Source organism: Gracilinanus agilis, chromosome 4 (assembly GCF_016433145.1).
Source record: "Gracilinanus agilis isolate LMUSP501 chromosome 4, AgileGrace, whole genome shotgun sequence".
NCBI lineage: Eukaryota > Metazoa > Chordata > Mammalia > Didelphimorphia > Didelphidae > Gracilinanus > Gracilinanus agilis.
Window position 1 is genome coordinate 418,637,335 of NC_058133.1, and position 18,006 is coordinate 418,655,340.

General features: G+C 35.2%; 1 protein-coding gene across 1 annotated transcript in view; it reads right to left on the reverse strand.

Annotated features, from left to right (window-relative positions):
* Window positions 1–18,006, reverse strand: part of NOX3 (NADPH oxidase 3) — a 103,271-nt gene that overhangs the window by 27,556 nt on the left and 57,709 nt on the right. The window contains exon 11 of the mRNA XM_044675364.1: window positions 2,725–2,871. Coding sequence (XP_044531299.1) covers window positions 2,725–2,871 — 147 coding nt within the window. The remainder of the gene's footprint in view (window positions 1–2,724; window positions 2,872–18,006) is intronic.

The following is an 18,006-nucleotide window of genomic DNA, read 5'->3' on the forward strand; positions in this document are numbered from 1 at the left end:
TCAGTGAATGAATTATTTTTGTGGATTGGTAATTTCAGTAACCTTGGCAAGGCTTTTTGTAATTCTAGTTTGTGACCTACAAGACAGGACAAAGGTTGAACTCAGTTAAACAGTTAATTATTTTTAAGAGGGCCATTTAATTCATGGATGTTTGACTTCATGTAAAACCAGTTTCCATCCTGTCCACCATTCCCCAACTGTGTGTCAACCTTAGGTGCCTCCAATTTTATCAAGAAGAAAATTATCAAAATAATTAATTTAAATTCAGAGGAATGCAGAAAATAAGCAGTCACTGCATAGTCATACTGTACCTTAAAAGTGCAATAGCAATAGTGTTGAAAATCAAGCAACAAGACACTGTCACAATTCTAAAATAGCTGCTGCTATTAGACACAACCCCAATGTATTTAACTCCTAAGATCAATCGAGTACAAATATAGAATAATAAGATTTTGAAGACAAGTGACTGTTTCTAACCTGTAGATTGAGGGTACCTGGGTGAAAGGAAGTCAGCAATGATTTATTTTGAGAGATCTATCAAACTGATCCACGTGTACACAAAGAATTACCTTTGTATTTTATCGATTAACAAAAATGAATAGTTCAACTGCTATCTTGTGGGAGTGTGTTAATTTATTTTGACATTAAAATCTTGTCATCATATAAAAAGTGTTGGGGATCACTGCACAAAGCCCAAACTCAGTTCTGTGTCAGGATATACCAATAAGAGCCCTTATCTAAGCATAAGTTATTATTAAGTGAGAGGAAGCCTAGATGCTGGAAATAGCAATATACTTAGAGTTAAAGGGCCAGGTTTTAGTTCTACCTCATCTACTTATTCACTGTGTGATCTTAGACAGGTTACTTCCCCTCTCTGGGTCTCAGTCTTCTTCTATAAAATAAGATTAGTAGTTTTTCACTTCCTATCTCATAGGGATTTTGTGAGAATCAAATGAGTTAATTATGTATGTAAAGCAGTGACTATGTAATTGTCTGCAAATATGAAGGAACTATATTATTGATCAAAAATCCCATTTATTCACATGCCACTTAAATGAAGGAGAAAAACTGTTTAGAAAATGTAGTTAACATTATTTAACTCATCTAGAAGTGTGAAATTTGGCTTCCAATGAAATCTAGCTTCAACATAATGCCAAGGAATCACAATATTTAACTAGGGTTGCAAACAGACCATAAAAATTCATTTAGCTGTAGACCAGTAAGCAAACTCTCATTCATTTGCAAAAGCATAGAGCCAAATTAAAGTGTTGCTCTGTGGGGCCAAACCCAGAGAGAGATGGAGAATCCATTTACAAATGCAGTTATTAATGCAAATCTTCTTGGGTCTAACACACTTTACTTGGAAGTAAATATCAATACCACCTGCTGCAAAATACTGGTTGGAATAGCACAATCCATAACCTAATAATTGGTTCATTGATAAGTCCCATTTAAAGAGAAAAAAAGCATAGGTTTATGTTATAATATTCATCATTCAGCATTACCAACACTAAAAGACTATTATTGATATAAAACCTTTTAGCATCTTTTGGTATCTATTCTGTTTAGTAAAAATCAAAACCTAGCTCTTTCCGAATATATAGAACACAGAATTTGTCTTTCTTCTCTTAGATTACTAACGTGCACACAATTTATAAGAATGCCTAAAGAGAGAATTCTCAATAGATTTTTCAATTAATCAAGTGTTTTAAAAATTTATTCTCTGTTGAAGCTCTCACAGTTTTGCAATCCATATTTTGAAGATAAGCCCTTGGGAGTCTCCCACTGAAATCTTTACAGTTAGCTCCCTGTACACTGCTATGCCCCAAAAAGGTACTCAGGAACTCAGCGACTGTGCATTAGGAACATGGGGTCCAGCATACTTCTTGAAGTGGACAATATAGCCTTACATGATAAATTTGATCCAGTGTTTCAAAATTTACTACTGCTTTCCATTAACCAACATTTTCATCATTGCAGGGAGTGTGTTTTCTGGAATATTCCTTTTCTATTTCTAATTAATGTTATTTGTAAATTCTAAATTCTCATGGTTTAAGAGTTTTTCTTAACATTTAACTTGTTTCTCTCTTCCTTTTTAAAAAAATGGAATTATTTTTTCATGTCTTCAGATCATTATATAGATATAGTCATGCTTTGTCTTGAATTATAATTTTATCCAAATGACTTCCACCAAGGCAGACCAACACTTGTCCTATAGTTTCTTATCCTAAAGAGTTGCTTGAAACACTGAAGAGTTAGTGACTTGTCCAAGGTCACACAGCCAAATTGTGTAAGAGAAAGAACTTTAACAAAGGTCTTCCTGATTTAGAGGCTGGTTCTCTAACTGTTAAGTTACATTAACTCTGTATATTTCCTTTTTTTTTTTTGGCTGGGGTGGGGGGGAAGGTTATTCCTATTCACTACATATATAGTTTAGAAAATCAAGTTGGCTCACTCAGCTTCAGTTATGTGTATTCTGGAGCCAGCTCAAACCGGCTTGAGCCATTTGTTAAATATTCAATATGAGCATCTACACTTTGGAAATAGGCTAAAACTCCTCTACATCAGGGTTTGATTTATTGTTTTGTCGATTGTCCTGTCTTAAAAAGAATTCGTGAATATGTTAATAATGGAGATTAAACTTCAAAGTTTGTGTATTTTTTTCAGAGAACTGGTTATTAAATATTTACTAGCACACCACTGGTTTCATGGTTTCATTAGTACCTGATTTTCATCCCATCCAGTAAGAAATATATGATAACTGAGAAAATTGGTTTTCCCCTTCTCAGCCATCCGAGCTTCTAGCAAAAACAAAAGATCAGCAAACCATTCAAAGGCACATGGAACTCTGCAAATCCAGTAGAAATAAACCTGTCAGGAAAAAAAGCAGAGAATTGGATAAGGAAGTCTTTTCATAATGCTCTTAGTAATTATCTATGCCTATAGCAGCAAACATATCCTTCTGTTCACATTTAGTCCACATTGGGATGTTTTGCAAATAATATGTTTCTGTGTGCCAATGTAGAAACAATCTCAGTGCGCCTGAATGTCTTTAGAAAAAAAACAAAACACTTTTCCTTTGAAAAAGCCAAGAATGAATTCAAGGAATGCCTAGAATTTGGGCTTTTACTAAGTTCTCTGCATGAGGATCAATTTACTAAATTCAATCCTGTCCTTTTCCTGAACAAAGATTAATAATCATAACAAACTATGCAATGGCTTTGCAGTGTTCCCAGATGGGGATAAAACATTACAATAACTACCTTCATCTTTACTTATGACCTAAGCTCAGGATTTGAACTCAGGCCTCCAGAGACTCCAAAGGCTTGTGTATTAATCCATTTCACCAGCAAGAGCCCCAGGAGAGCAAAAGTTATGATAATTGTAGTTGTAAGCCTCAGTGGATCCATATTTTCCCTTTAGCCAGACATAATCAGCATCCATGAAATCTAGGGGGTGGTATATGTGCATGCATGTCTATTGCCATAATGCAACTCAAAGATGTTTACTTTTTTTTTAAACTGTAGGCAAAATCTTGCCATTCAGTAAATGCCACGGAACAAGATGTAGCATCAATTTGCTAGAGTAAATGTTTAGTTTTTTTGCAGTTATTTTCAGATGAACACAGCCTAAAGGGTCACAGATATCAATGGCTTTCTCCTGTTTTCTTTGCACTTAAACTTTCCCCTTGGGATGAGTGTCTATCTTTTAAATGTTGACATTTTGGGTTTGGAGGATCCCTCAACTCAAAGTGAGAAAACTGGACTCTAAGTTTTGACACTTCCATTGACTATGTTATGTGACTCTGGGTTAGTTAATTAGCCACTTTGAGTCTCATTGGTAAAACTCAGATGATAGGACTATGCTGGGACTGCAAGGCTCAAAGAACATGAAGTTACCTTGTAAATAAACAAACAAATATATATATGTGTATATATACATATATACATATACATACATACATATATATATATATACATATATTGTTTAGTGGGGAGGAGAGGGAAAGAGATGCCCTATGTAAATGTTATCTTAAAAATACCTGGAGAAGACTAAGCTATTACAACTATTCTTGAAAAAAGAAATCACTGTTCCCCATTGTCTTTCTTTTACTTCAAGTTTAAACTAAGTCACACCCACTGACATTTAGTTTCATTTTTTTGTTTGTTTTTCTCTCATTGGAAATGGAAAATCACTACTATCTCAAGTGCATAAAATACTCATTCAGTTGCCCTCCTTTTCTCTAGCTTCAATACTCTAGGTGACACCCTGTTTGTGATGGCATTTTATTTTATACACAATGGTCATCACTTTGCAAATTACTATTCTGTCCTTTGTTCTTTCACTCAGTAAATATTATAATAATAATAAAAAAATTTACCTGTTGTCTTGGGATCAATACTAAATATTGGTTCCAAGGTATAAGTGTGGCAAGAGCTAGGGTTAAGTAACTTGCCCAGGGTTACACCGTTAGAAAGCATCTGAGGCTAAATTTGAACCTAGGATGTCCAGGCATGGCTTTTTATCCACTGAGTCCTTTACTTGCCCCAAGGATAGAATTTTAAAAAGAAATTAAGACTGGATTTTTTCAGGTAGCTCCAACTGGGAATTAAGTGCTCATCTATTAGAGTATAGCTAAACAAATTATGATATATTAATATACCAAAATATTATTTTGTTGTAAGAAAGGATAAATAGATAGTTTGAAAGGAAACTAATGAGACCTCTATGAACTGATGCAAATAGAAGTGAACAAAATTAGAACAATTTTTAAAATGAAAATGCCTTAGAGATAAACAGCTTTGGAAGACATTAGAACACTGATCAATGCAAGGATAAATCATGAGACTAGAGCACTGAAGAAGAAACACAGCACTTGTCTACCATCAGAGAGGTGATGAACTTAAAATGCAGAATTGGCCATAGTCAATATGAGAATTCGATTTGCTGAATTGGGCATATTTGTTTATTTCCTTAATAAGTTAACTTGTTTGTTACATTAAAATTCCCAGGTATTTGTTAAGATATTTTTATATTTATTTAATTATTATTTTTTTTACTGTTTAGTGGGCAGGAGAGGGAAAGAGATAATAAATGCTTGTAAAAATAAGTAAATAAATGTTTAAAAGTAAATTTGGAGAAATGACTTTTAAAAACCTTATAAGAAGAAAGTCTATGAATGGTAAGCCAAAACATTGCTTTACAAAAGATAACACTCAGTTTACAGCTAATAGTGACAAAGTAAAGAAAATACTGATGTGATAGGAAGAGAGCTCCTGACTTGGAGTAAAAGGAATTGAATTCAAGTCCTGACTCCAGTTACTTATTCAACATTCATCTCATTTCTTCACTTTTTTTTGAGCTTCAGTTTCCTTCTGTCTCTAAAATTTCTTTCAGCTTTGAATCCTCTGATACTATGAATGAACTGAGAGAACTGAATATTTTAAATACTGTCCTAATCTTTCTTACATAAAAAAATTCCAAGACATTAAACTACATCAACTCTTTTATTTTTTTCCAAATAGATTTAACTTTTATCCTTATTTTATCATCACTTGACCTTGTATATGTACTTGTGTGTGTGTGTGTGTGTGTGTGTGTGTGTGTGTGTGTGTGTGTGTGTCCCTAGGGTCTTTCAATCCTTTTTATTTTCTTTGCCTCCTTAAAATAACTTGCTATTTCTTCCTTTGCAATTGACAGATGCAAAGCCTTCTGGGTGATGCTTGAGCTTGTTCAGTTCAAGAGGCAATGGAAAGAAAATGAACAGACTCAGCAGAAGTGCTTTAGGCAGGAAAGGGAAAGAAAAGTTGGATGTAAGAAAAGGGCATTTACTTTGATTCTTTTTAATCTCTTTAATGGATAGGGAAACCCAAGTTAGCAGAGGGATAATTGTTTCATAATGCCTCCAACATTTGTCTTATATATTGCTCCTTCAACGGTGGATTGAGGACATGTATATGTGCATGAGTGAGTGTCTGTGAGTGTGTGTCCATATAACTTTGATCTGTACATTCCAACTCCAAATTATTTTTATAAACACAAAATCTGACCTGTAGAAAAAAAGCAGCAGAATTCAGTGACATCAAGGTTCAGGGATGTTTGATATGCACATAGAAAAGTAGACTACTAATCTAAAAATTATCATTAGTAGAATAATGAGGTACATTGAACTTTCAAAGGAATGACTCCTTAAAGATTGTATTCTTAGTGTATATACTTTAAAACTACAGATTCAAATGCTGCCTCCTTTTTGAAAACTTTCTTGATTACCCAGGTCAACTATCATAACCTAAGTCTTCCAGGCGCACATAGGACTTTGTTGTGTGACTTATGAAAGGATTATGATGTAGAATATAATACAACACAAGTAGGTGGTAGAATTCCTGGAGTCAGGAATTTTGAAGTTTAAATGTGACTCCAGACACTTAAAAAACAGTGTGACCACACTTCTCAGCTGTGTGACCCTGGGCAAGTCACTTGACCCCCATTGCCCACCCTTACCAATCTTCCACCTATAAGTCAATACACAGAAGTTAAAGGGTTTAAAATAAAAAAAAATTAATAAAAAAAAAACAGTGTGACCCTTCCATTTATCTTTGTTTCTGTATAATTGGGATAATAATAGTACCTCTTTCTTAATATTGTTGTAAAGATCAAATGAGATAATAAATTAAATAAATTTAGCAGAGCACCCGGCATGTATTGTGTAATACATAAATGTTAGCTATTATTGTTGTTGTTACAGCTATCTGTGCTTATGTCTTATCCCCTTACAAAGTGATAAACTTCTTGAGGATGTAAGAAGGGAAGAAGAGAAATGGGTTGCAATAAGGAAGAGAAGGAGTTTTTGCAAGTTCTTACAAGGGCAAGGTCTATTTCTTATATATAATTTCAATCTTCTTCAGTACCTTGATGTTATTTTTGTGCACTATGTGTCATTACTAAATATAATGTAATATGACATAAAATGTGATTTAACAGTGTAATATGATACATATGACAAAATGCCATATTGTATCATTTTATTTTATATCATGTAATCCCATCTCATATTAAGTCATATAATGTTATGATATTATGCTACTTTATATTATATCATGGGATAGAGAGAAAAACAGAAAAGGAAAGGAAGGAGGAAAGGAAAACGGTAAGGCAAGGAACAAAACATATAAAGAAGTGGGAAAGAGGAGGGAGTAATTTCCTCATGCCAGACTTACCAATAACAATGAAATCTTAGGCTCAGTTCTTATTATTATATCACATTATAAATAATCATTTTATATTATGTCATAGCATATTGTTATATTTTACTAATTATATTGCATCATATGTCAATATTTGTGATCTTGCCAAGTTAATTTCTTTGAACCACAGATGTTTTGGAAGTCTGATTCAAGTCTTCCTGGATTCAGGTCTTTATGAACCTTAGATTTTGCATTATTCTTGTAAAAGACAGACAGTAACCACTATATGCCAACTGCATTAGCCATATTTAATTGAACCATTAGGTCCTTTCGGATTTTAAGTGAGGGAACATTCTATTTGCATTTGTTTGTTGACTGATCCAAGTAGTTGTTCACTGGCCAAGTGATACATCAATATGCCATTTCTGATGACCTTATCTTCTGGTCTTCCCCTTTCCCAAGTTCCCAACCTCCTGAATCTTGGGCTATTCAGTGGCACAAATATTGGAGTTTTCATCAATTGAGAAATGACTCAGGGTCATTACTAACTATCACCAGTCCTATAATCTCATGGCTTTCATCTGGGATAGCCTGATGTCCCTGTAGGAACAAGCTTTTTACATGATATGCTCAATGGGTCGGCACAAATCCTTTGATAAATAACATCATCAGACATTGGCACAATAGAGATCAAGCATGTTAACAGAGGCTGTACCAATTGCAACTGGAGAACCAAATAGCAGAGTATATGGGCAAAGTGAATAATCCAAAAGATAAGAACTGGGGTCAGACACATTAATTCAAGTACTCAAAATTTTGGCATAGTACAAATAAAGCTCTAAAATGTGTGTGTTAGTGAAGCCCTCTGGATTGAGGTATGACCCTAGGTATCACTTAACAGGACTAAACTCAGTAACACTTAGCCATCTTAATAGTTATTTGAAAAGTCCACATATGCCATATTGTCCAGGTCTTTCTATGCTTTCCATCACAGACTGGGTTTCCTGCTAGCAGTTCCTTCAGAATTCCAGAACAAACTTGATCCATCATTCCATACAAGTGGTAAATGTGTGAGCTGTACTATTTTTTTTGGATAAACAATTATAGGAAAACTACATAAGAAAAATCACTTATCTGTCTTATGACCATTGTTCCTATTATTTCCTTGCACTATTGACCTTTGTAGCCAGAGACTTTTAAACTACTCATATACATCAGTAGTCTCTTAGGGCTATGTCCTTTCTGAATAATTTATGATCCCAGCTACTTTATTTCCCCATCTCCTAGTCCTCAGTTTCCTCAGAGTCATATTCTTTAAAGTTGAGTATTTGGATTTTTTTTAGTTCTAAAAGTCTTTGTTCAGCTGGAACATTCTATTTTCTATTGTTTACAACGAACAACTTTGTTATTGTTACTTTCACTCATTTTAGTCACGTGTCTTACTCTTCATGACCTCATTTGGGGTTTTCTTGGCAAAGATACTGAGTGGTTTTTGCCATTTCCTTCTTTAGCTAATTTTTCAGATGAGGAATTGGAGGCAAACAGGGTTAAGTGACTTGCTCAGGGTCACATAAATAATAATTGTCAGAGACCTGATTTGAACTTATTCCATACCACACACTCTATCCACTGCATCATCTAGCTACAACTACCAACAAAAAATGATCATTCTCTATTTGAAATTACAGACTTATTGAATCACAGTTGCAAAATGACAGAGCCATTCAAAAATATGATGTCTTAATAGTATATTCTTTCCTTCCTATAAATGTTACTACATCATATTTGTTTTCAAAGTCAAATTTAGTTCTTCAAAGCTACATGTAGTATGAAAACCAATTTTCACCAAAGGCCACCTAATTTAACTCATAACCTGAACAAAGCCACAGTTTTGAAACTAAGCCCCTTACTTCCTAAGAGAGGCGGGGTGGCAAGAAGAGTTCTTCTAATTGTTAACACAGAACCACTAAATAGAGAGAATACCATAGTTGGGGTTATATATTTCAATATTAATACATTTGAGCTATTCCACAGAACCTATTTGGCCTTTAAAATGGAGAATTTCATAAATGGAAACATTTGAATCATTGGACCATATTTTATAGAAGTCAAATATTACTAATAGCTTACCAAAGTAGGTATAAACTTCTTAGTCTAATATTCAAAGCCTTCCACAAAATAATTCTAACCTACCTTACTTCACAATGTTCTTTCCATTCTTTTTATACTGTGGATAAAATAGCCACCCCAAAGAACTGATTCTATATTTTTCTGCTGCTGCCATACCTTTAGTCATTCATTAGGAAAGACCTAGCTTCCCAGAAGAGATAATCCCAATGTACTGAACTCTGGGGAGACTTCGTATCAAATACTGCATTCAGTGCTAGGCATCCTGGTTAAGAAGGACAATGATAAACTATATTGTTTCCAGAGCAAGGGAAATAGTAGGGGGAAGAGACAAGAGTTCATGCCATAAGAGGTCAAGATATAAGGAACTGAGCATGTCATTTCTGTTCAAATATTGGAAGGGCTTTCATTTGGAAGAGGTATTAGACTTATTCTTTTTTTTGGCCCTACAAAGCAGAGCCAAGAGTAATGGATGGAAATTATAAAGAGGGAAATTTATGTTTGCTGTCAGGAAAAACTTCCTAATTATTTAAGTTATCCAAAGGCAGAATGAGTTGTCCTAAGAAGTGGTAGGTCGCCCCGCCTTGAAGGTTTGTAAGCAAAGATGGGGTGATTACTTTTTTGGTATGTTATAGCAGGTATATTTCATGTATGGGTTGAACCAGATGACTGTGGAAGTCCTTTCCAACTCTAAAATTCCATGATTCCATGACTCTGATATTCCCAATACCTGGACTCCCCTTGTCCCATCTTGGTCTTTTAAATTCTATTCATTATTCAAACCCCAACTCAATCACTATGTCCTCCATGAAACCTTCTCTGAAGGTTTCTCCACCTGGAAGTGATCTCTCCCTTCTATCAATTTTCATTTTTATTTTGTACTATCATTATTTGCATATATCCTCGATTCCTCCTTTCTGAATTCAAAACTCTTTGAGGTTAGGGTCTTTGCCATTCACTTTTGTAATCTGCTTTCTATCTGACATTCTTTCACATTGTGGACACAAAAAGCTAAATGAATGAATTAAAATTTTTCCTTTCCTCTAGAATTACAGAGGAGGAAAAATCCATTAAAAAGTTTGTCCTTTGGGTATTCATCTTTTGAGTCTCCATTTTTACGGGGCCTGTGTCCCTTTCAAGGGGAGACTTGCTCATCCAGAGCCAGTTGTATTGCTAAGCTCCTGGTTAAAATGCTGTAATATGCCACAGTAAGTCCAATATAAGCAAGTTTAGTAGTGGTTCATTCAGGCTCTGCTAGTGCACTCTCAGGAGAATACACAATGAACAACTACAAGGTCCTCCTTCTGTCCTGAAAGACAATTCTTATCATTAAATTCTAAGGAAGACACAATGCCTCTGATACAGAAAGGGTTCTGGGAAGAAAGCCTTTTCTATGGATATGGACTAAAAAGAACAAAATGGAATTCTTTTTTTATCTAGAAAGATGAAAACCGAAAAGATATCCTCTTTCTCAACACTGACATTTTCACAAGACTTAATGGATTACAAAATACTCTATATGCTTTTGTCCTCCCAACAACCTTAGGAGGTAATATTATCCCAATTTCACAGATGACAAAGCTGAGATCCTGAAAGGTTGTGACTTTTTCAGGGTCATACAACTAGAAGATGACTGACCGTGAAATTTAAATTGAATTCAGCAATTATGTTATATTATTGTTATTATTATTCTTATAATCAGCAAAAGCACTTTATTTGGTACTAAGGAGACAGCTGAAAAATAATATAAAGCTTGCCTTTCCACTTATATGGGCAGTATCCAAATTTATCACCTTTCACCTGGATTATTGCATTAGTCTCATAATTGGTTTCTCTGTTTCAAGCTGTCCAATCCATCTTATATTTAGTTGCCAAATTGATATCTCTAAAGTACATGTTCTGACCACTTTCTTCCTCTTATTAAGTAAATTCAGTGAGTCCCTCTTGATTGCAAACTCCTCTGCTATTTAAAGCCATTTATAAACTGACTACAAGATCTTCTAGATTTAGTTCACTTCTCCAAAAATATTCCATTCTTTCCTGTAAACCTCCTATTTCTAAACCTTTGCATAGTCTTTTACACTGTTTTGTATCCTCCCCTCCGTTTCTACTATATTTCTGCTCCAGGAATCTTTGTTTCCATTGAGGTTTACCTGAACATTCTTTGTGAGATTTCCCCCCTTCCCCCACAGATTCCTCCTGTTTTTAGAATTTCTCACTGAATTAACTTTTGTTTACTCATTTGTGTACATGTTATGCCACACCCTTACTCTCTACCAAAAAAAAAAAAGAACATAAGCTCTTTGAGGGCAAGGACTATGTTATTTTCTAGCACCTGGCACATAGCAGGTGCCTAATAAATGCTCATAGAGGTGATTTTAAGTTCCAGCTACAACAGTAACACATGAGGGAAATCTACAAAATCATGAATAACTTTCCCCAGATAGTTATACTAGAACATGAGAAAATACTATCGGACTTGAAGAATTGGGACAAATAAAATAAATGAGATATTAATATTTAATGGTTAATGTTACTATAGGATTCATTATAAAGATTGGGAGTTTGAATAAGTTCTGAAGAGGCTTAGGATTTTGGATGATTGATTCATAGCAGATTAAAAGGAAGACACACAAATTTGGGAGGACACCTCAAACTTTTGAGATTAGTGTTAGGGAGGCAATTGAGCTCTTTGTTGTTTCCATTTAGACAATATTGAGTTCATGTACCATTGAGTTAGCTTAGTAGGATTTTTTGCTTGTTTTTTTGTTTGTTTTTTAAATTCTTTATTTTGAATATTTTCCCATAGTTACATGTTTCATATTCTTTCCCTCTCCCTCAAACCTCCTAATCCCCCCTTAGCTGATGCAAAATTTCACTGGGTTTTACATATATCATTGATTAAGACCTAATTCCATATTATTGATAGTTGGACTAGAGTTATCATTTAGTATCTACATCCCCAATAATATCCCCATCAGCCCATGTATTCAAGCAGTTGTTTTTCTTTGCTTGTTTGTTTAATGTAATGGACTCGATTCTAAGATCTACCTGCTCTTCCTCACACCACAAAGATTTCTCCCATGGTTCCACTATACAAATATATTTTAGCTTTTACAAGTTGATTTCTACTTATTCTGGTGGTGGCATATATCTATAAATTATGGAATATCATGATTCCAGAATCATCGAATTTTCAAGACATCAGAGACCTTTGATTGAGAAACACCTCTACAACATCTCCCAAAAGAGGTCGTGGTATAGTGGGAAAAAATATTGGTTTTGGAGTCAGAGGATCGAGATTCAAGTTCTCACTCTGACACATCCAACTGAGCATCTGGACAAGTCCTTTAACCTCTCCAGACCTTAGTTTCTTCAATGCTAACATGAGGCAGATGGACTAATGACCTGTATGGTCCCTTCCATCTTTGAATCTGTCATCTCAGCTTCTTTCCCTTTCTCTTTTCTAGGCTTCTCAATATCTAATAGAGGGAGACTGCACTATCATTACTGTACCAGTAGGTTCTGCCCTCCCATATATAATATGCTTTAAAAATATCTTTCGAGGCCAACCTTTAGGTTAAGTAAAGCAAATTGTTTTTTGCTTTACAAAAAAAAGCGAATTTTTTTTTGCTTTACAAAAAAAAAGCAAATTTTCTTTTGCATTACAAAAAAAAGGGTCTTGCCTTACTGAAAGTTTGAAGTTCAATATAATGAGCTCCCTTTGAATTCCAAGTGCATGTACTTTAACATGTTAACAGGCCACCTCTGCTAAAACAGCCTGGAGTCAATTCAGCAAGCATGAAATTCTCAGTGGCAAAGAGGCTTGTCCACAGGAAGGAGTCTCCCAGTTGCGGCTTATTCTTTCTGGGGCTCTTCGAAGAGAGAAAATTATAAAAGTTGTTCTTCATTTTAAGTACATGTGACCTCGCATAGCCTCTCTCAACAGTCTTCAGTACTTTTGACTTTTTTTTCACAGTCATTAGCTTTAATATGAGGCTCTGGACATTGCTAACTGTGATTACATTCTAGCTGCACGATCGCTTTGTTCCATGACCTGGGGCAAGACTTACTATGCCTCAGTTTATCCTAATTAAAGATAATCACACTTGCCACCTCCTTAATGAGGCAACTGTGAGGAATAATATACAGGCTGAAATGGTTTGAGGTCCTCCCATGAAGGATGCTAAAGATGCTATTATTATATGCATCTTCTAACCTGGACAACACCAACTCAATTTGCTACTACACACATGATTAGTACAGATGATCCCTTCCAGCAGGAGGCAGAGCGCTAGTGTGAGGGCAAAGGAGTGTAAATAATTTCTCAGACTAAAGAGATTAAATTAAAGACATTTTTCATTCATTACAAAAGAAAGTCCTCCTTTATTTTATTAATATATCTAAGTAGGCTATGGATTTTTGTCTTTTGTAGTCTCTTTCCCTGGCTCCCACTGGCCCCTGCTGCCTTTTTTATTTGAATTATCTGTTTATCAGATTAAGTTAGGAACCCAAAGGCCATTTTCCATGGAATGCAAAATAAATAAATATGCATTATCAAAATTATATATTATCAAACTGATGAAGGAAGGTAATTTATGAAGAAATGTGGTCATCTCTTTTTGATAATCAATTGTGTTTTTGACATAAAATCATTGACTAGGATATACATACATATAAAATATACATATAAATGCAAATATATACATGCACATATGCATATGTAGTTAAGGAAATAAAGAAAACATGATATATATATTTTTTTCATCTGTCATACTTCCAGCAACTCAAATGTCCTTAGCATCTAGGGAACCTCAAAAAATGGTAATCCAATATACTTATGTCAGTAATCTCCCCTTTAGCCCTCCCCTTTTTCCCTCCTCCCCCCATTTCATCCATCATTTTTGATGGCTCACATAAGTAAACTGGCCTAAATTTATTTCCAAGTGCTCTTTTCACAAATTGAGTGTGAAGCAGAATTAATCACACATGTTAGACAGGAGTGGAGGAGTTTCTAATATCTACAGGGCATTTGTACCCCTTGGCTCTCCTCTTCTCTTTTGCAGTTTCCCACCATGCTCTTCAGTCACCTGCGTTTCCTTCCTTCATCTCAAAGGAACATGGCATTACAGTCCTGCTTCTCATAAGAAAAAAAGTTGGCCCTTCTTACTGCTGTTGAAAATGTCCTTTTAATAATATGGCAGCTTAATTTCACTTTCTCCATTGCAAGTCATCATTAGCTCCTCACGGGTTAGTATGCATTCTGTCCTCTTGGGCAGCCAAAAAAAAGAGTCGGGAGTCCAAGGGCAGCTTCAAATACAGGGTACTATTACTAGACTCCAGGAAGGTGGCAGGCAGCCCATTTAATTTTCTCCTGTGTTTTATTTTGAAGGTTTACAGGGTGGTGTGGCAGGGAGGGTGAGGGAGTGGAAGGAGGTGGCAATTTGCTGCTATAAAGACCTGAGAGAACACTGGCATGGGGAAACAGGTTTCGACTTCAGACTTGAAAGTTGAGGCTTTGTTGTTAGGAGAAATTACTGCCTTTTTATGTTCCAACCTGTGCATCACACGTGGAGGGAAAAAATCCAGTCTAATTGCAGCCCAGCATCCAGCCTTAACATTCCAGCTTCAAACCCCCACATCATTTCTTTCCCCTCCTAGTTACAGAAGGGAACAAGCTGAAAACTATAGCCCAGATCTATAATTGTGAAGAAGCTGTTAGATAAATATGTACTTCTTTTGCTATGCTGAACTTTTAAAATTATACAGATGCTGGCAGCTAAGGAGAAGGAATAGTATTTATATTGCGAAAGCCTGTGGGCGTCCCTGACAAATATTAGTTATATAAGCCTAATGATAGCTGTATTCAAACAAACACGAAGTTGCTGAAAAGAGGGCGGGGGGCTTCATAAACTTTTCCAAATGTTTTAGCTTGTGATGAAGCAGATTACGTGTGTAATTTTTCATCTAGTTGGTAACCAAAGCTAGGTTTTCACTGACATTGGCTAATATGAAAACCCTCAACTTGGAATGAATGAATCTTGGACAATATTGGGACACCTGGATTCTAATCCCAGATCGATGACTTCTGAGTGTGTGACCTTGGACAAATCACTTCACCTACTTCTAGTAAAGCCTCGGCTCAAGTGTTCCTTTTTATATGATCCCTTTCCTGTTCCCCATTCCTTGCTAGCGATCTCTCCTCCCCTCACTACAAATATTTGGCATTTATTGTATATAAACCTAACAAGGTAGTATAGAATATCTGCGTGCCTATTGTTTTCTCCAAATAGAACATAAGCTTCTTGAAGGCATCGACTTTTCTTTTTGTCTTTGGATCCCCAGTTGTTAGTACAGTGTCTGACACATAGTATGTATTTAATTAATGCTTGAAGGATTGAAAAGAACCGGACATTCTTGTCTTGAGTTTAACTGTCAAAAAGACAGATGCTGGCATCTCTGAGCAAACGTAGATGGCTAGATAAATGTAAAATGGTTAGATGTAAAGATCTCTAAGCTTTTTTTCAGCCGTAACATATGATTCTAGTAATTTACAATCTGACAGTTCTAATATACCTTCCTCAGTGCTCCAATATTTCCATAATCATTCTATGTCAACCCACCCTGCCATTCTAAATTCTCTCCCAAGAGCCCCACAAATGAGGACTATTCTTAAGGTTTCTTTAATATATGCATCAATTTTGCATCATTGCCTGCCAGCAAAGTCATATTTGTTGGTGCTTCAGTATCCTGAGGACCTTTGCATGTAGATGAATGACTTAAAACTGAGCCAAGGAAAAATAATTTTATGTGAGAAAGATAGCAGTTAAACTTTGGATGATTTTAAGAGGATTTTCTTTTGTAAATAATTTCGCTAAAGCTGAAATAAAAGAATATTAGAACTAGAAGAGAACTAAATGGTCATCTAGTCTAGTCTTCATTTTGCAGATGAAGAAACTCAGGGTCATAGAGAAAGAAATGGCTTGTCATTTTACAATTAGTAAGAGACAGAGGTGGTACTTCACCCAAAGTCTTTGCTCTCAAGATCCAATGTGTTTTTCATCAGAGTTTGGCGCCTCACAGAGATGGAATGAACCTCAATCTCCCATGAAGGAATTCCCTCTTCCCCCAGTATCGTATACCTAATATGTTTTTATCTAGTCTTTTATTGACCATTTTCAGTTATAGGTCATGTTACTCATTATATGACTCAAAATAAGTTAGCAATGTGATGCAACCCTCTTCCCCTCAAAAAATTAATGCAATCTTGCACTTCATGGATAGAGGCATAGCTTCTAGAGATAAGAAGGGGGGAAGACCCTCTGTTATCTACCCTGGTCAGACCATACCTGGAGTTTATGTTCAGTTCTGTGTACCACAGTTCAAGAAGGACATTATTAGCTAAATAGTGCAACTAGGATGGTGAAAAGTCTCAAGATAATTTTCCATGAGCATTAGGAGATATTTGAACTGAGGAAAAAGTCTTAAGAGGAACATGATAGCTATGTTTGAATGCTAAAATGTTGTCATGTGGAAGAGGGGTCATATTTGTTCCCTTAGTCCTTTAAAGACAGACTTGGGAGGATTGGGTAAAAATTACAAAAGAAAAATGTAGACTTGATATCCAGAAACATTTTCTAAGATTTTGAGTTGTCCAAAAGTAGAATTGTTACTTTGAATGGTACTGGGCTCTCCTTCTTTGGAGGTCTTCAAACAAAGATTAGATCCCCACTTGTTGAGTGTGTTTAAATGGTTATTTCTTTGGGGAATATTGATTGATTTTTTATGGACACTGATGTTTCTTCCAATTTTGAAATTCTGTGTTTCTCTGAAGATAGTTCATTCCCTTTTGGGAAAACTGCAATTGATAGGAAATTCGCCTTCCTGTAACTTCTTCCCACTGGTTTAAGTTCTGTTCTCATTACACCATTTATACATACCCAAAGAAAGTCTTTTTATTGTCTTTAATATTTTTTTACTATCTTTACTTCTTTTTGGATTTTGGTATTCTTGGCAGTTAAGGGGAAATTCAAGATTTTTTTTTAATTTCTGAGAAAGAAAAGAATTTATGAGGCCAAAATGTTGGTTATGTAAATTCTTGGCAGAACATATGTGAAATGGAGCTAGAAATGATTGCCGAATTACATCATTATACTGGTGTCAGATGACAAAGGTTAGAGACCTTCATACTATTTTATTTTTGGATTTCACTTGACAAGCCATTTGGTAGATGCAAAAGCTCAAGAAAGCTGGATCATCATTATAGGTTTGTCACATAGTAAACCTTTAACAAATATTTTAAATTTGCTCATTCACTTATTCATTTTTAATGACTATAAACATTCTTGACTTTGTCAACCTACAATTCAGTAAGTGCTATCTATGTGTGTTTTGTTGAGCTCTGAGAAGCAATTTTAAAAATCGGGACCTTTTTTTTTTGGAGTAAAGAGAAGTCAAATTTCATGAAATAGCACAACAGATGATACATTTCTACATTATTTTCTGCAATATTTGTTCTGGTGCTTTACATACAGCCACTCTCGATATGTATTGTATTTGCCTACAGGTTGTATATCTCTATATGACTAACTGAATCCATAGGACATCTAGGAAGTCTTACATAAAAGAGGAAATCAAAGAGGTGAGCAAACATGAGGATGAGTCCTGTGTCCCTGGGATAATTGTTTCATTATTA